The sequence below is a fragment of the Hyperolius riggenbachi genome, chromosome 12, assembly GCF_040937935.1.
Source record: "Hyperolius riggenbachi isolate aHypRig1 chromosome 12, aHypRig1.pri, whole genome shotgun sequence".
Lineage (NCBI taxonomy): Eukaryota > Metazoa > Chordata > Amphibia > Anura > Hyperoliidae > Hyperolius > Hyperolius riggenbachi.
Window position 1 is genome coordinate 34,243,430 of NC_090657.1, and position 24,746 is coordinate 34,268,175.

The 24,746-nt window shown below is 44.0% G+C and overlaps 1 protein-coding gene across 1 annotated transcript; it reads right to left on the minus strand.

The window, feature by feature from the left end:
- Window positions 1-379: 379 nt before the first annotated feature.
- Window positions 380-11,776, minus strand: LOC137542402 (keratin, type I cytoskeletal 14-like). Its single transcript, XM_068264287.1, has 7 exons — window positions 11,594-11,776; window positions 9,264-9,346; window positions 6,532-6,688; window positions 5,370-5,531; window positions 5,158-5,283; window positions 4,278-4,498; window positions 380-410 (listed from the first exon to the last, which is right to left on the minus strand). Exons 1-7 carry the CDS (start codon window positions 11,762-11,764, stop codon window positions 380-382), a joined length of 951 nt encoding a protein of 316 aa, XP_068120388.1. The 5' UTR covers window positions 11,765-11,776.
- Between the last annotated feature and the right edge of the window lie 12,970 nt (window positions 11,777-24,746).

Below are 24,746 nucleotides of genomic sequence, written 5' to 3' on the forward strand. Positions count from 1 at the left end.
AACCTGCTCAGATAACGGTAGATATGCCCAGCCTCTTCAGAGAGGAACAGAGATATCATATAGATCTGTAGTGATGGCCCGAACATGCAAATCTGATGAACCGCCATAGACTTTAAGTGGCAGGTACATTTTAAACCTATAGGGACTGTTTCTGGCCACAAAAGTTATGGAAAAGTTGTTCCAAGGGGCCTAACACCTGGACCGTCCGTGGCTTGCCAGAGGGGGATCCATGGCAAAGGTCCCACTAAAAATGATGTAGTTGACGCAGAGTCGTGTTTTAATCTCTAAAGGGCAGAAATCACCGTACATTCCTAAATTTGTGGAATTAAGTGCTTTAAAACGTCTGGCATGCATACAGGGCGTTAGGGTAGTGTAACTGTTAGGCGCGCTTCACACTGACAGATGAAAAGCTGCGTTAAATGCACCACAAACAACCGCAAAGAGCTTTAGTGATAACATTAGATGAGAAAACCATAGTTTTTTGCTAGTTGACACCTCTAGGACATAAATGTTAGTCCTCTCAGCAGCAATCTTTGTGTAGTGGCCACTGTGCTTGTGTTCGTGGGAGTGCAGGTGATTGCGGTCTTCCTGACACTATGGTGAGGCGGAGGTAGTTCACTGACAGTTAAGTGACCAAAAAAATACTGATTCTGCACTGAGGCCTTATACAGGGGGCAGTAGTGGATACTAGATGCCAGTAGTGGTGTGAAGGATTATTGGGTTATGATCGGTGCACTACTAGGACCAGCAGACCTGTCTCTAACAGCCAACTTGTGCACTGGTCACAGAGCAGCAATACAATAGCAGGAAAAACTATGCACCAGCCCTAAGAAGGGCTTAGCTGTTCAGGTAGCAGCTAGAATCTGCACTGGGGAACAGGACACAGGCCTAACTAATGTGTTCCCTATCTACAGCAAACTCACCCTGATCTGCCTAGCACAGAAGCCAAACACAGAATGCAAAATATCTGCTGTGCTGGCTTTCTGATAGGTGGGGGGGGTGGGGGCGGTCAAGGTGGGAGGGATAGCTGATTGGCTGCCATGTGTCTGCTGACTCTGAGGTGAGGAGGGGTCAAAGTTTGGTTCCATTATAATGTTTAGGAGGCGGGTTGAACACGCCATCTGTTTGCCTGAGGGGGCAAACACAAACACCCCTTGTTGAACGCAAACTATTCGCCGTCAGACCAGTTTGGGCCATCTCTATAGATCTGTAGGGAGGCAGATGAGGCGCAATACAAATGGCTTGTTGCGTGGTTATGTTAAAGAGGTTTCACCAATCATTGTGCCACCGAAATCAATAGGTTAAAGCAGACCCAAACCAAACATTTTTTTTTAATTCTAAATATTTAGTTGCACCGCTCTGACACATACAAAGATAAACACTCCTTCAAGCCTATGAGCATTTCAGTGCATGCTTTTCACCCTTCTCTTTTCATAACTAGGGTTATACAGGTGGCAGCCATTACTTCTGAGATTAGTAGGAGGTTTTAGATCATGGGTGTGTTTCATCAGCTACCCTCCCTCACAGGGTGGTCGTCTATGTGAAATCTCACACAAGCTGAGATCACTTCCCCTGTGACATCATCAGTAGCAGCCTGTGTTCTGTTTTTGTTTTTTTATCTCCTCCACCAGTTTGCCGGATTCTGTCCCGGCAATATGAAAGGAAGGGAGGGGTTCCTCCAATAAATGTAAAATATTTTATATTTGTCATCATGCAGCTGAAAAAAAAGGTGCTATTTTTTATTATAATTTAGAAAATAGATTTTATTTCTGAAATCTTGTATTTTTAATTTGGGTCCACTTTAAGGGTAGCATGGCTCTCACCCACTCCGTCTGTCCGATTCCACCATTAATCCCTGTGTCTTCAGCGTACGCCACATTTGAAGTGGAGAACCAGTGTGCAGCTCTACCCGTGCGGCCTCTAGCATGCAGACACGCCGGGGAGCAAACTCACGCGGCCACATACCATCATGTCACTGCTAGATTAGCCAATTGGGATAGAAACCCTGCCCACCTACTCTCCTCCTCTCTGAAGAGACTGGACATATATACCAGTACCTTAGCAGGTTTTGAATGAGGCTGTAGTGTGTGGCCTACTGAATGGCAGTGCTCTAACTAGCTGGTAATTTTAACTGATTTTAATTGATTGGTCTGTAGCATGAGAGCTGTGTTTTTGTAATACAGGTGAATTCATAATTTGCTAATTCTTTGAGTGACAACCCTATTCTTTTTGTGCTGCTGATGCCAAATTTTGACCCTTCTATCTGTGTGCCTCAGCAGAAACTGATTTTAATCAAACTGGGCTTCTCCTTTCTACTTAGGCTATAAAGAACAAAGTTACCATAGCATTTCTGTCAGCTTGGGCTTGTCTGGCCATTCTGCCTTGACCTCTTTTACCAACAATGCATCTCCAGCTACAGAAATGCCTCTTGCAATTCGGTTTCCTATTATTTGTACCATGCTGTGTATGCTGCATAGACTGTTGTGAGCAGTTTAAAAATCCTTCCACCAGTCCTAAATTGTATGTGCATGATTTTATGCCTTGCAGTGCTGCCATATGATTGACTGATTTTATGAACACATAAATAAGTAGGTATGCAGTTGTTCCTAATAAAGTGCTCAACGTGTGTATACAACTTGCATAACTTCACAAATTACACTCTTTATTTTATGGTGTCGCAGGATATGTTGACACCATATAAACAGAGATTAAAATAATACTAGCATTGTCCGTATTGCTCTTGTATAACTACATGTTTACATCTAACTGTAAAACGTAATGTAGCTTAAGCCAACAAAAATACTTGTGTAGTAATTTTAGAGCAGTATCCTGTGAGCACTGTTGTGCATTACTCATGATAAATCCTTTCAATGTAAATGTGATGGTTGCCGTACTTCTGTCGTTCTCTCAATTCATGTTTTTGGAGTTTTATGCTCACCTTTAGAATTAGGAATTCTGGATGGATTTGGAGGGGGAGCTCGGTCTTGGGCTGGTGTAGATCGGCCTTGGGCTGGTGTAGATCGGTCTTGGCCTGGTGTCGATCGAGTTTGGGCTGATGAAAATCGGTCTTGGGTTGGTGTAAATCTGGTTTGGGCTTGTATAGATCGGTCTTGGGCTGGTGTAGATCGGTCTTGGGCTGGTGTAGATCGGTCTTGGGCTTGTGTAGATCTGTCTTGGGCTGGTGTAGATCGGTCTTGGGTTGCTGTAGATCGGTCTTGGGTTGCTGTAGATCGGGTTTGGGCTTGTGTAGATCGGTCTTGGACTGGTGCAGATCGGGTTTGGGCTTGTGTAGATCGGTCTTGGACTGGTGCAGATCTGTTTTCCTTTAGACTAAAAGACAGAAAATGTGTTACTTTACTGAAAGAATACTGGAAGTGACATGTGGCATAATGAGATAGACATGGGTATGTACAGTGCATAGCAAACAAATAAATATGCTGTGTTCCTTTTTTCTTTCTCTGCCTGAAAAAGTGAAATATCAGGTATGTAAGTGGCTGACTCAGTCCTGACTCAGACAGGAAGTGACTGCAGTGTGACCCTCACTGATAAGGAATTCCCCCTTTTATCTCTTTCTTGCTCTCATAAGCCATTTTCTTCTAGGAACATGTTTTATAGCAGAATTTCTCATCAGTGAGGGTCTCCTAGAGATAGTTAATTGAATGGGGCCATTAACGCTTTACACACTTATGTTTATATGCACAACTCTCAGACAAGTTCGACTTTCGGCTACAACTGTGCTTTGCTGAGGAAGTTTTTCCTTGTCTTTCAAAGGCAATCATTACTTTTGAGACAGTACCTCTTGAAATGTCAAGCATTCGGGCTGTTTCTGTTACAGTAGTACCTGTCATAAGAGCACCAACAATTTGGCCTCTTTGAAAGTCTGAGAGATCTGCCATTTTTATTAATTATAACCAACTTTGGTTTAAATATCTGTAAAAAAACAACTATTTTAATTAAACATATCAAATAAAAATAATAACCCCCAAAAAATGTACATATGTTAAGTATGATTGCTTAAAACATGTTCCAGTAGTAAGTGTTTCCATTATTTTGTCCAGACCCTGTATATTGGCTGGACAAGGGGAGGAACTAAAGTATATAACCATGGTTGTGCTAGAGATGTGATTGTGAGCTACAGTAAAGGACAGTTAGCAACATGACAGAGTACCTACTGTGCTATGGATGATTTTAGTGCTATATAATTAAAATTTTCTGTACGTGAGAAATTTTTAGTATGAGAACAGACTAAACAGGCATGCTGCAGCTGAAGTACTCACTGATCGTCGTGTCCATCAATCAGTTGCTTATATGTGGCAATTTCCTTCTCTAAGAGGTTCTTCTGATCCATAAGTGTTCGATATTCTAAGTTTTGTCGTTCTAGGTCACGTCTGATTTGTGCTAGTTCATCTTCCGCATGGCAAATCATTTTCTGAAGCTGGGCGAGCTCTGAGCTATAGTTGGCTTCTGTTTCTGTCAATGTTTCTTCAAGAGCTGATTTCTGTGAAGGAAATATGCAAAATATAATAATTCCTTGACTAAATTACATTACAGAAAGTCTTGGTGGTGGAGCACTGATTTATATTTGTAGGAGTTGTCAGTAAAAATGGGCTAAGAATGCTTAAAAAAATCAGTAAAATCAGAATAAGGTTGAGATGTCCTATCTGCATTCTTCTTCTCGATCAACAAACCACAAATTGTCAGCCAGCATAAATGAGACAAGTCATTCTTAAAACATATTCTCAAAAGTGTTGAACTAAGATGTTCTTTACTCCTTGCTAGGAAATTCACAAAACAGGAATTCCTGTTGAGTTTTGACGACAGGTTGAGAACACGTGTTTTGGAAAAGGGTCACCAACAGTGGCCTTCATATTTTTCTCACTATAGGTTGCCTTTTAGAGCTTTTTTTAGGTGGTAAAATTCCAGAAGTGAAAAGAAACAACAATTTTGCACAGAAGTCTTCTGTAGAAAAATGTTTACTCCTATCTTACAAACTTGGAGAAGTTTTACCAAATTGGAGACCAACTATCTTGAGATACCACCAGTGTGCAAAATAACTGTATATATAGTCCAAATATCCACATATCAAAGCTGTTCATACATTCATATTTGGCCTTGTGCTTACAGTACATGTGCTATAAAACAAGTGCTTAGACCTACCATGTTTATCTGACTCATCAGATCAATTTCCAGGTTCTGAACGGTACGCTTCAAATCAATTATCTCAATTTGCACTGACTGTAGGTTTTCTGAGCTTGACTGGACTTGGCGACTCAGTTCTTCCGTCTGTAAAGTTAAGGAAAACATAAAACATCGTTATGTTATAGAGCTTTGGGATACTAAGAAAATGATTTCTTGCAATGTACCATTACCCTTGTTAAAAACATGGCTTCAACATCTCTTAGGTTCCGGTCCATAAGGTTCTCATATTCTTCTCGGACATCAGACAAAACTTTGTTGAGATCAGCAGATGGAGCTGCGTTTACTTCTACGTTAACTCTGGCACCCAGCTGACCACGGAGAGAGTTCACTTCCTATAAATGTACACATTAATTAATAATCTTTAAGGATGGTTGGGGCTGGGAGTATTAGTAGCTGGGAGAGGTTGGGTGGACTGATCGGGTTCCGCTATAGGTGCCAATGTATTTTATCAGTACTTGGGCACTGGAACTAAAATTTGGGTGCCTGGTAAATAGCAGCAATGTGGGAACCCAAATGCCAATATTTAAATAGGCGCCAATGGCGGTGCCCAAGAATTTGTGTGTTTTTTAGTGTACACTGGGGCTAAGTTTAGGCATTAGGCGGGTAGTGTGTGTGTTTGGGGGGGGGGGGGAGTAGGTTTAGGCATTAGGCAGTGTGTGTGGGGTGGGGTTAGGTTTAAACATTAGGCAGGTAGTGTGCATGGAGGGGTAATGTGTGCAGTGGGAGTTTAGGTATTAGGGAGGTAGTGTGTGTGTGGGGAGGTAGGTTTACACGTTAGGCAGGTACATGGGGCTGGGGGTTGGATTTAGGCATTAGGCAGGTAGTGTGTGTGGCAGGTTAGGTTTAGGCATTAGGCAGGTAGTGTGTGTGGGGGGTTAAGGTTAGGCTTCAGGTGGGAGGGTTCTGAGTGAGAGTAGGGTTAGTATTATCCATAGTAAAATATTGGTATTTAATACCAATATTTTACACTTTAATACTAAAATATGGGTAGCAAATAGCCATATTTTACTATTGGTCATAAATACCCATATTGGTAGTAAATATCCATATTTTGCTATTGCCATTATTGGGAGACCAAATTTTCAGGTACCTTTTTTGTATGTACACCTCAAAACAAACCTTGTTTCTTCATTTTTCATATTCTAAGTTACCTACGGTAAGAGTATTTAAGGAAGGACTCACCAACTGAGCTTAGTTCCATTAAAATTCCCTGGGCTTGCTTGCTTTCTTGGACTTGAGTGGAAAGCCATAACAGTAGCTCCCAGAACCCAATTAAAAGTGGGTTGCATATGTAGAATATACTTGCCCAATGCCCATATTTGTGTGCAATACCTCTGTGTGGTTCTTCTTAATTTCTTCAACTTCTTCTTGAAGATCTTGAGCATGAATCTCGAGGTCAGATCTTTCTATGCTCAGGCCCTCCAAAACATTCCTAAGTCCCTTTATATCGGCCTCAACATTGTTCCTCAGTCTCATTTCAATATCATACCTTTGGAATAAACAGGTGAAAATGTAATCATCACAGTACGAGTTCTTTACCCATTATTCTAGTAATCTCTTAAAGAGGAGCTGTTAGGTATAGGGTCTCAGAGAAAATAAACACATATATCAGTAGCTAAACATTGGCTGTACTTACATTACATATGCATTTCACTGTCCACGTTTGGATTTCACAGAAGTTTTATATAGTATTTGCAGAGAATGATGCTCCTGACAGCTTATGGCAGGTTCCATGTTTGTCTGTCTCCTATGAAGCCAAATGTGTCGTCATGTCCTCCCTGCTTCCTGATGATTCACTCACACAAAAGATCGGTAATGTAAAACACTACTGTGCAGTGAATATTAATTAGCCATGTGGCTAGGAACAATAGCGGACTCCTGCAGTGTACTCTGCAGGGAGTTTTTTCAATGTTGTGAGCTGCTGCTTTTGTAACATGAGCCCTGTAACTTATCAATAGCAGCCGAGGGGAGGGCCCCAGAATGCTTTGCTGTATGGTATGCGGCTCTCGGCTTCTTAAGAGCTTGGGTCTAACAGCTTTGCTGATAAGCACACATCAAAACTAAGAGAGATTTTTAACTTCAGTATTGCCTTTTTGGCTTCCTTCTAAACTGTTTAACACGGGAGAATAGAGGTTTAAATTAGCTTTTGCAGCCTGACAGTTACTCTTTAAACAAAAAGGGAATTGGCTGTTATTGTATTTGAAATTATGTTTGAAGTTTCTTAGGATTCCTTCCTTTTGAACATGTTATTGAACATGCTAATCAAATATTAAAGAAATCCTCTGGGATCCAAAGATACCATATTTTTCCCATCCCAATTAAAAGTCTAATAAAGAAAAAGCAATGATATGACATACTGTATATCAGGCCTGTCTAACTCCAGTCATCGAGGGTCATATGCATGCCAGTGTTTAAAGGGAACCAGAGATGAACGTTTCACACAAAATAAACATATCAGTCGATAGCTTGTAAAGAATAAATGCTCTACCTGATAATTTCGCCGCTCTGGTGTGCCTTTTTTAGTGTTTTTTATCCATTATTGCTCCAGGAAAAATCAAATATGGCCGCCGGCTCATATCCCTTCTCCTTCCGGGTTATATGAGTTGTTCTTGATGTGCTGTCTAGGCTATATGAGACTATGCTGCTATCTAGGCTAAATGCAGCCTTTCATCTATGTGCTTTCATTTTGGTATGATCTGCCTGTAGGAAGTGTCACTGATAATAACTGCAGTTTCATTCCTATGAGAATCTAGTGCACACAGAGCACACAGGGATCATATTACAGCCACAGAGCTTCTCTCTCAGGAGCAGCAGCCCCTCCCAGTCATCACAGCTCTCAGTATGCAAAGCAGAAGATCTAAGCCAGGAGGGGGAAGGCTTGGGCTTGAAAGGACTCCACAGAAGAGTGACTCAGCTATAATGATTCCAGGTCAAACCTCGACTGAATAGTCGATGGATTCTTTTTACAGTTGCTAATAGACTAATTAAGCAGATAACAATGAAACTAAAAGCAGGGTAGGTGTTTACTGTCATGTTCCCACTGATAAATGTAATAAAATACATGAGGGTGCTTCATCTCTGGTTCTCTTTAAGATGGACTGAGAAATCGAGAAAGGCGTTCTAATTGAAGAACCACACCTTCCCTGATTCAGTCTAATCAATTAATTTGAGCTGTGCCGAAAATTTGTGAGGACCTCGGTCCTCGGAGTGGAGCTGGACAGCACTGCTGTGTATGATTGTTGTCACATAAGCCATGCTGCAATTTAGAGGTTATAAATAAAAAAAATAAAAAAATCCACTACACCTCTGGCAGGTGCTCCCAACACCACCAATAACATCTACCTTCCAGAGATGAGCAGAAACTACACCAGTGCGAATTTACGCATCGTAGTTCGCATCTACGCATCGTAGTTCGTAGGTGGAGTTTCAAAACTACGCTTACGAAATAACGCAGCTTACGCCCACTATGTGTAGTTAACATGTGTATTGCGTAGTGAACTACGAATGCGTTAGTCGCGTCTAATTTTCCGCGTGCGATTGTATGCTTACAAATTTACATATTGGAAAGGGGAATGTACGCATAGAAGAGTTCACTTTATAAGCCTTAAAAAGGGAATTAATATGTAAAATTTTCTGCATGCGGACATAAGCATCCGCATATACTAAGCTTCACACTACGCGTAATTGCATATTTTAACGCGTAGTCTATGAAATACATACGAAGCAAATATTTGATTTTGAAGCCGTAGTTTGGCGAAGTGTAATTGCGTAAAGCTACGCGTATTTCCAGCGTAGCGAAGTTGGCTGACTACGACCATCTCTGCTACCTTCATCTAAATAAAAGAAATCCCAGTACTGCACAACAGTTAGAGCAATATCTATCCTAAGTCTCATTAGGAAAATCATAATAATATCTATTCATAATCTCTCATTGTGAGATGCTCCCAGTAAATAATCCATATACATTGAATTTATGAATTTACTAAGCTGAAGATATGTCTCATTCCCTGTGTACCCCCATAATACTCGTTGCCTTTTTGCCGTGTCTATTGGTTAATGCTTACTTGTTGCTAAAATCATCAGCTGCCCATTTGGAATTGTCAATCAGCAGCGCAGTCCTGGAATTCTCAACAGTGGCTGAGAAGATCTGGACAGAAAAATAAGACACTATAATTTTAGCGTTGTTAAAATTCTCTAGTGGCAGGAAAACAGTAAGTATAGATGTACATTTAAACAGAAAATAAAAGCACAATTTTACTCCCAAAACGTAAGGTTCGGTTACTGCTCTTAGTTACTTAAAAGAACATTTGAAAGTATTCCCAAGCATTCCTAGTATATAAATATGTTTATTTTCACTGCAAAGAGCAGTAGAAGCTTTCTTATCAGCAAAGGCAAGATTCTCCATGTGCTGATGTTTACACTCTGCCTCCCTCCTTTTTTGCTGAAGTGACTCCGCTGTTGCCAGGACGATGTGTCTATTTATTAGATGGAGGGAGAAAGGGGGCAGAGTAAAGGAACAGGCCCAGGGAGATTATTTCCTTTGACGATGAGCAGAGATAAGCAAGCTTCTACTGCTCTATGCGGTGAAGTAAATGATTTTACATACTGGTAATGCTTGAGATTAATGTTTTCAAATGTTCTTTTATGTAACAAAGAGTAGTTATTAAAATGTTGGTCTTGGGGGTATAGTCCAACTTTAAAAGGAGAGAAAAAAAAAAAACAATACCAGTTATCTGGCATCCTTCTGATCTCTTTGGATGCAGTAATGTCTGTGGCTGCTTTCTCAGTGGGACGTTACAGGCGCACTTTAGAGCAGCCTGTAACGCACCCCCACCGCACAGCAATGAAAAATCAATGGGCTTTTCACAGTGCCCACGTTGCGTTACACAGTAACGCTTCACATCAAGACAACGTACTGCATGCAGTACTTTATACGCGGCTACGCCGCGTTAGACTGTTTACACATGCAGCAGTATGGGTGAATTTTTTTTATTTTAGGGGTGGAGAGGAGGCGGGGAGAGGCCGCTACGTAGCCAGGCACATGGCTACTTGGCATTCACTGCACCTGCAGTGTTTACTCTTTGGAGCAGCCGCTGATTGGCTGGCGGGACCACGTGATGCGGAGAGCTCCGCTCAAGTGGTCTCCGCAGTGCCTCCGACAGAGCAGGCGCACCAAGAGCTGCTTGTAACGCGGCTCTTGGTAGCGTCCTGCTCCAACACCACCAGGCGTTATGTTAGGGGCACGTTATGTGCCCTATAATGTTCCCTAAATGCAACGTTCTGGTGTGTAAATAGCCTGAATCACCCACCTGAAACAAGCATGTGGCTAACCCAGTCAGACTCCAGACAGAAACCCCTGATCTGTGTGCTTGTTCAGGGTCTATGGCTAAGAGTATAAGAGGCAGAGGATCAACAGTATAGTCTAGCAATGTGCATTGTTAAAAAATAAAGAAATATACCTTAATTAAAGAGGAACTGTAAGGTGAAAATAAACTGACCACCAGTGTGAAGCTGAAGGCAGCCTTGGCAGGTTTGTCTGGGAAAACCCAGTTCTCAGAAGGGGAAAAAGTCCTGCATCCAATGGAAATCCAGCTGAAAAGGTAAAACTCCCTCAAACAGTGTAAGCCTTATTAAAATCCACCCTACTGATGCACAGCCTTGTGGGTAATGACATCACATACAGCTCCTTCCTGATTTGTATTATGCTGATTTTAAAGGCTCGATATCTCAGCACTCACAGCTCCTACACACTCCAAGGGTTGGGAGGGGACCCCTTTAAGTACCTCTTTGCCAAATGACTGTGCCCTAAGCCTACTGGTTCACAAGGCCGCATCGATATATCCAGTGGCATAACTACAATTCATGGGGCACCCCAGCATAACTTTGGTGCCCTTTGTGCCTTTTGGTGCCATTCCCGGCCTTGGGGCCCATCTCAAAAGGGTCATATAACAAGTTTGGTCATCATGATCTTCACACCCAAAACAACTGTAGCCACAAAAACACCTGATCTGAAGTATAGTCCCCTGTATCGGAAGAAGGGTAGGTTAGTAGTTGGGCTCCCCACAATTATGCCCCCCTCCCCATAATCCCAGGGCTGTTACCCTCTAGTTACACACCTGGATATACCCTGTCGAAGGAACCAGTGTGATTGGGGGACAGAACTGATAGAGCAGCCTAGTGGAGAGCAGAGAAATAGCAAAAAAATAACAGTCCATTTCATACTGAAAACAAATCTTGCTGCGATCCCATTTGCAATTCTTGTTCAGGGAACCAGCATCTTATTTATGCTTATTCAATCAAATTTGAGTTGAAAAAAAAAATTCCCTTTAATTGTACAATGCAAATCTAATTATCTAGACACACACATAAATAATAATATAAAAAACGATGCTACCTTGTTCTGGAGTTCCGCGATTGTTTTGAAATATTGGCTGGTGTCAGGCAATGCACTGGGAGCATTCTTCTCATACCATTCAAAAATTTTCTTCTCCAACTGGGCATTCTCCTGCTCTAACGTACGAACCTTCTCCAGGTAGGACGCAAGTCGCTCATTTAGGGACTGCATGGTTTCCTTTTCGTTGAGTTTAAAAAGCTTATTGCCTTTGAAACCTCCATAGTCCTCTGAGTAAGCTCCATAACTTGCAATGTTTTGGGAAAATCCATGAGGAGAATGTTCACGACGGACATTGGGGGCCTCCGCGTATCCTGAATTTCCACCGCCAAAGGAAGACTTGTGGTTGTCAAAGGAATTTGCATGATAATGAAGGTAAGGCCTTCCACGAGTTGGGCTGTTGATTCTACTGTGATGAGATATTTTAGAATGCTCATACTGCCGTGACCGTGAGTAGGCTCCACCATAAGAGATCCCATTGCTTTCATGGTTGGCTTTGCGACCACAGGTATCAAAGTGGGAATTATTGAATCCTCCATGCTGGTGAATATAAGTGCTTCCGTATTTCATCTTATGACGAGCAGCTGATGAGTTTTTCTTCATGTTGTGTCTTGCAGCTTAAGCAGCGACTAGAACTTTAGGTGTCAATGCTGATTATGGTACAAATGTGCTTTGTTTATGGATTCCTTTTTATATCAGGAATGAGGGTGTTGTGGATGCTGAGCAATGTTTATTGATGTTTTACAAGCTTCTGGTTCGTTTGCCTCTTGTTGTTCATTTCTCATAGATTGGTTTTTGAACTTCTGGTGACTTGTTATGAAGTCTACAACATAAGCTTGTATAAAGGCGTAGAATGCTGTTACATAATTATTATGCATGCAGTTAACAGGTTTAGGGCTTGTGACAACATCTTAAAATAACTCATTCTGCACAGGGCAATTTGTGGAATGTAACTGTAGCAAATGTCATCAGCTTCATATTCTAGAGTATTCTATTTTTTTTTTTTTATTTTTTTTTTTTTTTAAAAAGACCAACTAAACTCAAAACAAAGTTGTTAAATTCTGAAAGCATACTGTATTTTGTTAAGTACCAATTTAAAACTATTACTTTTGGTGCTGTGTTTTAAAAGCTGTGCTTACTGCATAGCTAAAGCTCATAGCTGTGCTTGCTGTATACTATACAGATACAAGACACAGACACAGGCACTGAATGGCTTCTTGCGCAGGAAGTGGTGTACACAGACTATGTGGGATTGCTTTCAAATGTTATATTATGCAACTTAAGGTGTGTACACACCTACGATTGATGTCGCCCATCGGGGATCCCCTTACTAAGCTGGCCTGCACAGACGCGTGTCAGCTGGGTAGCTGACTACCCATTCTTTTGCTTGGGGGGAGGGCAAAGGGATGATGGATTGGCTCTTGCGTGACTTCACGCAGCGGGCGTGGGATCGGCATTGTCAAACATGTTGCCCGCTGCTCGGCCAAGCTGACTACTTGCCGAGCTGCCGTTGATGGTTGGGGGCCTCTGTACACATGCTGACTATTGGCTAAGATGGTAGTTATATGCCACCTTGGCTGACTTTAGTCAGGTATGTATCCGAGGCTTAAGAGTAGTTACTTGATGTCTATGGTTAATTGCAAAGCCATCCATGCTATTGTCACACATTTTCTTGTGGAAAAGACTAAGTATTTTTTGAGAAAAATGATTTTAAATCTTTGACAGGGAAAAGTACTTTTTGTACCCTGACAGGTAGCAGTGTGCATCAGTTTTGGGCTCACTAGCTTAACTGTTTATAAAATATTTTTATTCCCAGGACAACTTGTTTGCTAAAGGTGGCCACTAACGGTCCAATTTCTAGCGAAAAATCATTCACTACACCACCAACGAACCAATCTTTGCTTCCTATCTATCACAACCAACAAGAAAATCCAAATTTTGGTTTGACAAAAATCCAATCGGACGACTATTTTTATAATCGTTCGTAATCAATTCTGCCCATCAACTGAGATTATTTACAACCAATCAGATCAGAATTTCTGATCCCTCGAACGATTTTTCACTAGAAATTGAACCATTAGTGGCCACCTTAAAGTGGACCCAAATTTAAAAATACAAGATTTTAGAAATAAAATCTATTTTCTAAATTATAATAATAAATAGCAGCCTTTTTTCAGCTGCATGATGACAAATATAAAATATTTTACATTTATTGGAGGAACCCCTCCCTTCCTTTCAAATTGCCGGGATTTTTCCGGCAAACTGGTGGAGTAGATGGTGTCCGGCAATGGAGGAATTGCTAATGGCTGCCCCCAGTATAACCCTAGCTATGAAAAGAGAAGGGTGAAAAGCATGCACTGAAATGATCATAGGTTTTGAAGGAGTGTTTATTTATCTTTGTATGTGTCAGAGTGGTGCAACTAAATATTTTTAATTAAAAAAATGTTTGGTTTGGGTCTGCTTTAACAAAACTAATTTTAGGCTCCCCCCTCGTAAGTATGGTTCACCCCTTATCACCAAGTTGGCAGTTATTCTCCAGGAAATACTTGGTCGCCAAGTACAACAGGGGGTTGTACCCGGAATTATTTTTGGCACATACAGGGTCGGCGATGGTACAGTAACAAGCATACAGATGAAAATACAGATGAAAATACACAGAGTAGTCATATAGGAGACCGTCTGGGTGCTATGTTGAGTGGAGCTGCCACAATCTTTATGCGGTGCTCCACTGCTCTGCAGCACATTTGGACACCTATCAGTATGCCATTGAACAAAGAAGATGGAAGAGAGAGGGCAGAGAAATAAAAAAAAGACACAGAGTGGTAGACAGAGTGTCCAAGAGTCCCCTGGGGAAGGTAATAACTGTCCCGGTCTTGCACACCCCATTCCTAGGCAGTGCGTCCCTGTTCCAGCTCTGTGCAGGAGGTCCGTGTTCGAGTTGGTGCAGCCACATCAGAGCAGCCACGGGCAGAACTAGTAGCATGGGAACCCTGGCATGCGGTAGTTGCAGGCAAAAATGCATGGGACCCGGCCTGGTGGGAAATGAGGAGCAAGTCAGTGTGAGGTTCTGCCCCCTGAGCAATACCAGCCTATATGGTCCATAAGATTGGAGCATACCCTGTAGAGGGGAGGCTGCGAAGCCTCCAGTTGACCACAGAGCAGCCTTGTCAAAGATGATTGTTCACTTTTGTTTTCCCATAAATGAGATGCAGATCTTGATTCAACAGACTTTTCCAAACTGAAACCATTGTCCTTATTTAAGATGTATTATTATTAGTATTTATTTATAAATCGCCAACATGTTCCATGGCGCTGTATGGTAGTTCTCATGTTAGCTCGGGTCTGCCAAGTTAGTTGAATATAGGTGACGTGTGAAGGTATGAGCAGCAGGAGTGGTGTTTGTAGATGCAATCAGGGCTGGCTGTGCTATAGTTTAGGACTTCATGGTTGATCTGTAGAATGGAGGAGTGAAGCTACAGTGGAGTGACTGTGGCTGGCTGAGGAATGGCTGCAATTCAACCTGAGCGGAGTACAGTTCTGTGCAATAGTATTCACAGACTTGAGGCTGCAGCATCTTCTAAACTCTATGAGCTATCACAGAGGGTCCAAAGTATAACATTGGAAGTGTTCACTGGAGAGGAAACTTAGCAGGCCTCTTACAAGTAGGCAGTGATGAGATGACAAATTCCTCCTGGTCACTCTCAGGGATGGGTACGACACAATACAGTAGCACAGAGGCTGAACTGACAAATGAGTGTGATCATTACAAGTCGTGTCATTTAATGTTAACGATATGACCTTCCCAGTTTAATTTGCAAGCAACTGAAAATTTCTGAGATTCACATAACTTTGCAAATTTAGCAACAACAATATTCTGGATTAGTGTATCAAAATTGATTCTTACGGAATAGAGATGGCCAATCAGATGCTAATAATTTTGACTTGTATTATATGTTTATTATGATGGGTAGAATACCAAGCTGCACAATAGAGAAAAAAAAGTTGAGCTGGGATTGACGGGCAAGTAACAGTTCTAATAAAAGATCCAAATTACCGTTAAAAAAAATAAATCCAAAGTAATATTAAATTGGCATCAACTTGAAATTATCGGCATTAGAACTACAGTGAATGTTGTTGAAAACAGTGACTTACTGAAAGGTGTATGCTACTTAGCTTCAGTCTTGTGTATGCACAAATAGGAGTAGGAATGAGCTCACATTTTCACTAAAATCAATTTTGCATAAAAATTAGCATTTTCATCTAGCTCTAAATTTTTTGCAAAAATATCATGGAAATTTTGCAGTACACACATTTTTATGAAAATAAGAACTTTCTTAAGAAAAATTGTGTATACACAAAGGATTGAAGGAGCACCCATCGGAAGTGTTGGCATGCCCAGACTCCTACTCCTGTGTCCCCAGGAGTACACTCAGATATCTTCAAGCAGGGGCGTAGCAATAGGGGTTGCAGAGGTTGCGACCGCATCGGGGCCCTTGGGCCAGAGGGGCCCTGAAGGGCCCTCCCTCAACTGCAGTATTAGCTCTCTAGTGGTCCTGTGCTCATAATAATCACTTCTATAGATACTTTGAATAGTGGTAATCGTTAACAAGCTATTTCCCACCCCCTTCTTGCACCTCTGACACTGTAGTTGCCATTGGAAGATTTTGGTGTGCCGTATCAATTGTTAAGTATAGAGTGCTTGGGGGGCCCCATGTAAAACTTGCATCGGGGCCCACAGCTCCTTAGCTACGCCACTGTCTTCAAGCAAGAGTCGGCACCACCCAAGTAATTTATAGCTGTTTTAATGTGTGGGCTGCAAAAATTGTGTTCCCATGCCTGTTTACTTATACTAATTTGTGCGAAAATGTTTTTTTCCCCATAATCATAGACTCCAACGTATTTTGGTAAAAAAAAAAATGTTTTGGCATGAATGTCCATACATTTTTTCATGTATGTACTGGTGTTTTTTCTTGTCATTTTTTTTGCAGATTTTCTAATTTGTGCAAAAAGGGGAATTTTTTCTGAAAATGATAGTGAAACCAAAATGGCCATAGTTACCCATCACTAACACAGAACTTATTTTAAGTTCATGCCGACACAGATCTTATTAGAAGAAAAGCCTTCCTTAAAGCATGTGCATTTATCTACAATACCTTATTTTTCAGTAACCTCTCATTATAGGCTGATGGCGACCCAAGATAAAGTTGTTAGTTTTGCTGTGTGATAGTAGACATATCAAGACCAGGTTCACAGTATTGTTTATGTTGTTCATTGTTAAATAAAGTGTTGGTGGAGGTCAGAAAAACCTGGGCTTTTCCAGAAAGAGAAAAAAGCACATGAGAGACCAGGAGCCCCTTATAGTGCTATGCAAAAGGTTCAAATAAGACTAAAAAAAGTGGTACTCAGAAACCCGGGTTGTGGAAAAGCAAACAACGGTATATAAGCTTTGGGAGTGATGTATCTGAACTCACTTGCAGATGCATACATCTTAAAGATACACTAAAGCGAAAAAAAAATATGATATAATGAATTGGTTGTGTAATACGGATAATTACTAGAAATTTAGTAGCAAAGAAAATATTCTAATATTTTTATTTTCAGTTATATAGTGTTTTTTTTTATAACATTGCATCATTCTCTAATATTTGCAGTTTAGACACTGCTCAGCATTCTAAATGGGTTGAAAAGTTCACTAGCCTGCTCTGTAAAATCTTCCCCGCAGAGGAAAAAAAGATGTCTTTAAGGGCCCTTTTCCACTATAGCGTTTGCGATTGCTGAATCGCAAAATCGCAAACCGCTAGGGATTTTCCAAATTGCTACGGTTTGCTTTTAACATAGGAATCGCGGTAGGTCATTTCCACATCGCGATTCGTTTTTTTACCTAATCGCGATCGTTCGGCGGAATGATTATTGCCGTGATTTTGCTGTGCAGTGCATAGCATAGCAAAATCGCAATCGCAAACGTCGGGAAATCGCCGCAAAATGTTGTACTTTTGCTGAATCGCAATCATTAGCGTTCAGTGCGAAAGCTAGCGATTGCTAGTGGAAAAGGGGCCTTAAAGCTTATTATCTCATGTGTCTGTCAGAGTTCTCTGAGACATTGAAAGTCCTGGAGTTTAATAGCTAATTTGCATAGATAACCAGGGTTGCTCGTAAACTACGCCAGTACGAATCTACGCGTCGTAGTCCGCAACTACGCATCGTAGTTCCTAGACGAAGTTTAAAAACATTGCGTACATATTTCTGTGTAGTCGTAGTACCGCTATGCGAAGCTTCACCCGCTACGCATAGTTGATGTATGTATTGCGAAATCAACTACGCGTGCGGTAGCTGCGTCTATACGGATCATTGCGCATGCGCAGAAATATGATTGCCCTTCTATACGTAACGTATACAATTCCGCATTGGAAGGTGGAATGTACACATATATTAGTTCACCCATGCGCATATTTAGTGGATTATTGCGGACATTTTTCCACATAAGGGCATAAGCGTCCGCATACACTACGCTTCGCACTACACGAAGCTTCCATATTTTAATGCGTAGTCTACGAAATGCAAATGTAGCAAAGTTTCTGATTTCGTAGCCGTAGTTTGCGAAGCGTAATTGCGGAAAACTACGCGTAGTTCCAGCGTAGCGAAGTTGGTTGACTACGACCATCCCAATAGATAACAACTGGAGTTTAACTCTTCCTTTACTGGAAACAATATTAGACTTGTGTCTCTGCTGTTAATATTTTTTTTCTTAGCTGTACTACACATGCAAATCATTGTATCATAATTTTTTTCCACTTCAGTGTCTCTTTAAAGGGATACTGTAGGGGGGTCGGGGAAAAATGAGCTGAACTTACCCGGGGCTTCTAATGGTCCCCCGCAGACATCCTGTGCCCGCGCAGCCGCTCACCGATGTTCCGGCCCCGCCTCCGGTTCACTTCTGCAATTTCTGACTTTAAAGTCAGAAAACCACTGCGCCTGCGTTGCCGTGTCCTCGATCCCTCTGATGTCATCAAGAGTGCACAGCGCAGGCCCAGTATGGTCTGTGTCTGCGCAGTACACTCCTGGTGACATCAGCAGGAGCGAGGACACGGCAACGCAGGCGCAGTGGTTTTCTGACTTTAAAGTCAGAAATTCCAGAAGTGAACCGGAGGCGGGGCCGGAGCATTGGGGAGTGGCTGCGCCAACACAGGATGTCTGCGGGGGACCATTAGAAGCCCCGGGTAAGTTCAGCTCATTTTCCCCCGACCCCCTACAGTATCCCTTTAAATAGAGATGTCCCGAACAGCGAGCGAACGCAAACATGCGAACTTATGGCTAACCCTAAATTGTATACAATGAACAGAGGCGCCAAAAGTACAAGATTAGATTAAATGAGCTTAAAAACCAACTTAAATGGCAAAATTGAAGGAGGAAGTGGTGGTCTTACCTCCCCCAAGCAGACACGACAACGACTGCGATTCAGACAGTCAAACACATTTATTAGGAACTCCAAAAAGAAATGCAACGCGCTTCGCAGGTTCAACCCCGCCTCATCAGGCAATACAGGGAGGAGTATCAAACAATCTGCACAAGGATTCAAATTAAGCGCCTCTTAGAGGCGCTTAATTTGAATCCTTGTGCAGATTGTTTGATACTCCTCCCTGTATTGCCTGATGAGGCGGGGTTGAACCTGCGAAGCGCGTTGCATTTCTTTTTGGAATTCCTAATAAATGTGTTTGACTGTCTGAATCGCAGTCGTTGTCGTGTCTGCTTGGGGGAGGTAAGACCACCACTTCCTCCTTCAATTTTGCCATTTAAGTTGGTTTTTAAGCTCATTTAATCTAATCTTGTACTTTTGGCGCCTCTGTTCATTGTATACAATTTTGGGTCCACCCTTGGTGGAGGGTTGCTGCCCTTTCTTCCTGTCTGCGGAGAGCGACTTCTTGGTCCTGGGTGGGGTCGGGACGGTCTCCCCGCCTGCCTTTACGGTGGTTGCCTGCTGGTGACCCTGACTTGTGAGTATTTAGCAATACAAACTTATTGCCACCTTGTCCAGTGCGAATTACACTGTTGGGGCTCTTGGTGTTCCCTGTTTTTGTGGCTAACCCTGAAGACTTTGGTTGCACAGCACTATTATTTCTTTTATAAAATCAAAACAGTATTGTGTGGGGTGTACAATTGAACCACCCTGCAGTGGCTTATGCAAGTGCAATAGATATGCAAAAAAGCTGTCCAGAATGCTCAAATATGGCAGCTCTTTGCATCTACAGAGTCGCTGCAGGTCTCCCTCACACAATTACTGAAAACAATGCACTCAATGGAGAGATATACTGTCACTAACAAGGATACTTGCTGATTATGGGTCTCTGAGCCCTTTACTCAACCGATGTGGAGATATGCAGCGATATGGTCGCATCCACAGTGGTAGAAATATGCATGAGTATTGCTTTGATTTTATAAAAGAAATAATAGTGCTGTGCAACCAAAGTCTTCAGGGTTAGCCACACCCCACAGCTTGTGCGCTCAGACCAGCTAACTGTTCGCACATTCTGACAGTGAACTGTGGGGGGGATAGGCAAAGACACCCGCTTTGGTCTGCAATCTATGCACCAACATATATTTTAAAACCTATAAGTATTGCAAATAAAGGATGTAGTAGTCTTTTAGTAGACCTGTGACAACACGGTGGTGTGAACTACGACACCACTCTAGTACATTTGTAGGAACCTTGAGTCAGATCTTGACTCCTGTGTTGCATGGTATAGTGGTTAAGTCAGATACCTACCACACACTGAGACCTGGGTTCAATTCCCATCCCAGCCTGGGTTCAATTCCCAGCCACGGTATTTAAGCTGGCTTTTGAAATACTACAATTCCCTGGAAGATGAGACCCTCCTCCCTCCGGGAAGAGGGAGGAAGGGAAGAGGGAGGGAAAATAGATAGGTGAGGCAATAAATGTAAATTCCAAGGCATTAAAACATTTTCCGCGGAATTCCGTTTTAGAGGTATAGCAGTTCCGTTCTGACCGGCGGAATCGGATTTGGCCCAATTCTGGCCAGGATTGCGGAATTTAGAATTCCGCGGAATCCAGCGAGCATATCTACCTGTAGGCACAGGCATTCTGGCATCCATAACTCCACCCCTCAACACAGGCTACACCCCCAAATAAAAATGCTCTAAACTCTAATCCCTGTCTCATGTCACTAACTGTCATAGAATCATATACTCTAATCACTGCCTCATGTCAGCCTTAGTGACGTGAGACAAGGATTGGGGTGAAAGCTCTGAAGGGCATCGACAGGAGACAAGGATTAGAGTGTAAATGTCTGTGGGAAGTTAGCAGCATCAGGCAGGGAGCCCCTAATAACCTTGGCAGTGTAGTGGGCCCCGGGCTGCCCTCCTTCCACAAATTAATGAGTTGTGTCCCCATGCTGCGCTCCCATCCTTGCTTACACGGTGACAGGGAAATGTTGCCTATTAAGACAGTAGCTTACCATCCAAGTCGCAAGACGGTGTGATTCTGGACGGTTTGCAGCAGTTTTATGTAGCATGCGTCTGCCTCCCTATAGCCAGTGGTGCTCACCGCCAGGTCGTGATCACGCTTACGCGTGGATTCACGACCATTTTGACGCATTCCGCCTCGGACACGCTAAGCCGTGAATAGATTTTCAACCACGAAAATCTACACCGGCTTCGCGTGAATGCGGACAGAAATCCGCATTCACGCTCGTGAAACCCGGTGCTGAAGTTGTGGTTTGCGGAAATGCATCAAACTATGCGGAAGTGACACATTGCAGGCCAATCAGAGTGCCCCAGCCAGGCCCTAGCAACCAATCACAGGAGGGGAGCTATGCCCTCCCCTTCTGAATATAAAGCGGCGGCCATGATGGAAAAGCTCTGTCCTTGCTAGACTGTGGTGCTGAGAGGATTATCTCCAGGCCATTGTTGTTTGAGCAAGTGCATTTATTGTGTTAAAAACAAAGCGTTTTTTTTGCTAACACTGCTCTTATACTGTACACAGTTAGCTAGTCAGTGAGTGATTGCTGTAGTTAGTTGTAGTCAGTGTAGTGTAGTGGGAGTGTGGGAGTCTAGTGATTATTTAACTGTGTGTAGTGCAGGCAGGTTCAGTGCTGCAGTGTAGTCAGTGTAGTGGGAGTGGGGATTATCTGTGTGTAGTGCAGGCAGGCAGGTTAGTGCAGCTGCAGTCTTCACTTGCATATTCCAGTGACAGTTATACACTTGTACTATTTGCAGGCAGCCAGTCACACCGCCGGCGCCGCCACTCTCTGCCAGCGCTGTTCATTCATTCTGTCAGTGACCTTGTGCCGTGCCCAGTGCCCACTGCTCGCTCGCTGGCATATGAGCATCTTATTACACAGTGTGACATCCTTGTGTGCCCACTGCATCCTTCAGTGACCTAGTTGTATATCCAGTGCCCACTGCTGTGCCCACTGCATCCTTCAGTGACCTTGTACTGTGCCCACTGCATCCTTTAGTGACCTAGTTGTATATCCAGTGCCCACTGCTGTGCCCACTGCATCCTTCAGTGACCTTGTACTGTGCCCACTGCATCCTTCAGTGACCTAGTTGTATATCCAGTGCCCACTGCTGTGCCCACTGCATCCTTCAGTGACCTTGTACTGTGCCCACTGCATCCTTCAGTGACCTAGTTGTATATCCAGTGCCCACTGCTGTGCCCACTGCATCCTTCAGTGACCTTGTACTGTGCCCACTGCATCCTTCAGTGACCTACTTGTATATCCAGTGCCCACTGCATCCTTCAGTGACCTTGTACTGTGCCCACTGCATCCTTCAGTGACCTAGTTGTATATCCAGTGCCCACTGCTGTGCCCACTGCATCCTTCAGTGACCTTGTACTGTGCCCACTGCATCCTTCAGTGACCTAGTTGTATATCCAGTGCCCACTGCTGTGCCCACTGCATCCTTCAGTGACCTTTTACTGTGCCCACTGCATCCTTCAGTGACCTAGTTGTATATCCAGTGCCCACTGCTGTGCCCACTGCATCCTTCAGTGACCTTGTACTGTGCCCACTGCATCCTTCAGTGACCTTGTACTGTGCCCACTGCATCCTTCAGTGACCTAGTTGTATATCCAGTGCCCACTGCTGTGCCCACTGCATCCTTCAGTGACCTTGTACTGTGCCCACTGCATCCTTCAGTGACCTTGTACTGTGCCCACTGCATCCTTCAGTGACCTAGTTGTATATCCAGTGCCCACTGCTGTGCCCACTGCATCCTTCAGTGACCTTGTACTGTGCCCACTGCATCCTTCAGTGACCTAGTTGTATATCCAGTGCCCACTGCTGTGCCCACTGCATCCTTCAGTGACCTTGTACTGTGCCCACTGCATCCTTCAGTGCCGTTGTACTGTGCCTGGTGCATCCTTCAGTGACCTTGTACTGTGCCCACTGCATCCAGTGATTCATTACTAGCAACATGTCTGGCAGGGTTTTGCGGGGTGAGAGGAAAGGGAGTTCAATTGCCTCAGCCACTTCTAGGACTGCTCCACGTCCAGGGAGAGGACGCCCAGCTGTACGTGGTCGTGATGCAGCAGAAAGGGGGGCAGCAAAGCCTGGGCCGAGTCAGCGGACGCCATTGTCCAAATATTTTAAAGTTTCTGGTCCCCGTGTGGTGGTTGAGCAAATGGAACCTGACGTACTCATGGACATCATGACTTCCTCCCAGACCTCTACTGTGAGCACCACTCCAAGCAGCAGCAGCAGCAGCAGCCAACGTCCCACGCTTGTTGTGACATCCACCCCAGCACCCACTGGTCAGCAGCCCTCCCAGGATGACAGCGTTCTGTCCCTCAGTCCGGCTTCTGGGAACCTGCTGATGCAAGAAGCTCAGGACTTACTGGGGACTGATGTGGCAGAGATTGAGATCGGGCCACAATCACAAGCGTTGTTGAGTTCTGGTGATGAAGAAGAGGGGTCTGTGTCTGGGGATGTAGGGACAGAAGAGGAGGCGGGGGAGTCAGAGGAAGAGCTGGATTATGATGATGCTGCTGATGATGACGACGTTGTGGACCCTAACTATGTGCAGCCTGCTGAGTCCGTGGAAGAATGGTCAGAGGCAGAGCAGGATGACGAGTCACCTTGGCCTAGGCAAGGATATCGCCATATGTCAGGCAGGGGCAGGAGCATCGGCAGCAGTGGGCATGGAGGAAGTAGACAGGACACTGCTTCAGCCGGCACCACCACCATGCAACCCCCGGCAACTACTACCACACATTGTTCCGCTGCACCCTCTGCTAGTGGGGGCCGCAGTAAATTAAAGTCACCAGTGTGGGATTGCTTTGAGGAATGTACTGATGACAAAAGGTATGCGGTGTGCAGGTTATGCAGCAAAATATTGAGCCGTGGGAAAAGTCTGAGCAAGATGGGTACCTCATCCCTCCAGGGCCACCTGAGAAGCCGCCACTGCCGCGAGTATGCGGACTTTAAGAGGAAGCAGGCACTGCTGGCAGGGGTTCCTGAGAGCAGAAGGCCCACCAGCGCAGCAGCATCATCCCTCCCTCAGGGTCGTGAATCCCCCACAGCAGCAGCAGTAGTAGCACGCAAGCGCTCTTCCACCTCGGCTACTCAGGACACAGACATTGAGGCTGGCAGCCAGTGTTCGTCTCTCTCCTCTGTCTCCCCTGCATCCCAGTGTCGTCAGACCCTGCTGAGCGACACCTTTCAGGGACTGACCAAGCCTCTGCCTCCAAGCCACAGGCGGATCCGCAAACTAAATGGCTTGCTGGCCCGGGCCATGGCATCACAGCTGCTTCCCTACTCCCTGGTGCAGGAGGGGAGCGCCATGCGGACGCTGCTCCAATTTGGCATCCCCGAGTGGCAAGTCCCCAGTCGCCACTAGTTCAGCAGGAGCGCGATCCCAGCACTCCACAAGTTTGCGGTGGAAAACGTGGCCCGTTCCCTGGACTACTCTGTGGGCAAGCGGGTCCACGTGACCATGGACTCGTGGAGTAGCAGATTTGGGACACTCCCTCTGCACCCGGAAAGCAAGCCCACCTCGGCAGCAGCAGCGCCAAGCCTCGGCAGTGCCAAGCCCTTTTAAAATTGGTGACCCTGGGGAAGGAGAGGCTTACGGCCACCAACGTCCTGGCCGCCCTCAGGAAGCAGGAGCGGAGGTGGCTGACCCCCAGAGGCTTGGAAGT

Bases quoted from the DNA above. Each gene is read 5' to 3' on its own strand.
- LOC137542402 (XM_068264287.1), bottom strand. From the start codon at position 11,764: ATGCAGTCCCTAAATGAGCGACTTGCGTCCTACCTGGAGAAGGTTCGT. The intron at 6,689-9,263 runs GTAAGCATTAAC...TTTATTCCAAAG, and splicing joins GCTGATGATTTTAGCAACAA to GTATGATATTGAAATGAGAC. The intron at 5,284-5,369 runs GTAATGGTACAT...TTAACTTTACAG, and splicing joins AAGCCATGTTTTTAACAAGG to ACGGAAGAACTGAGTCGCCA.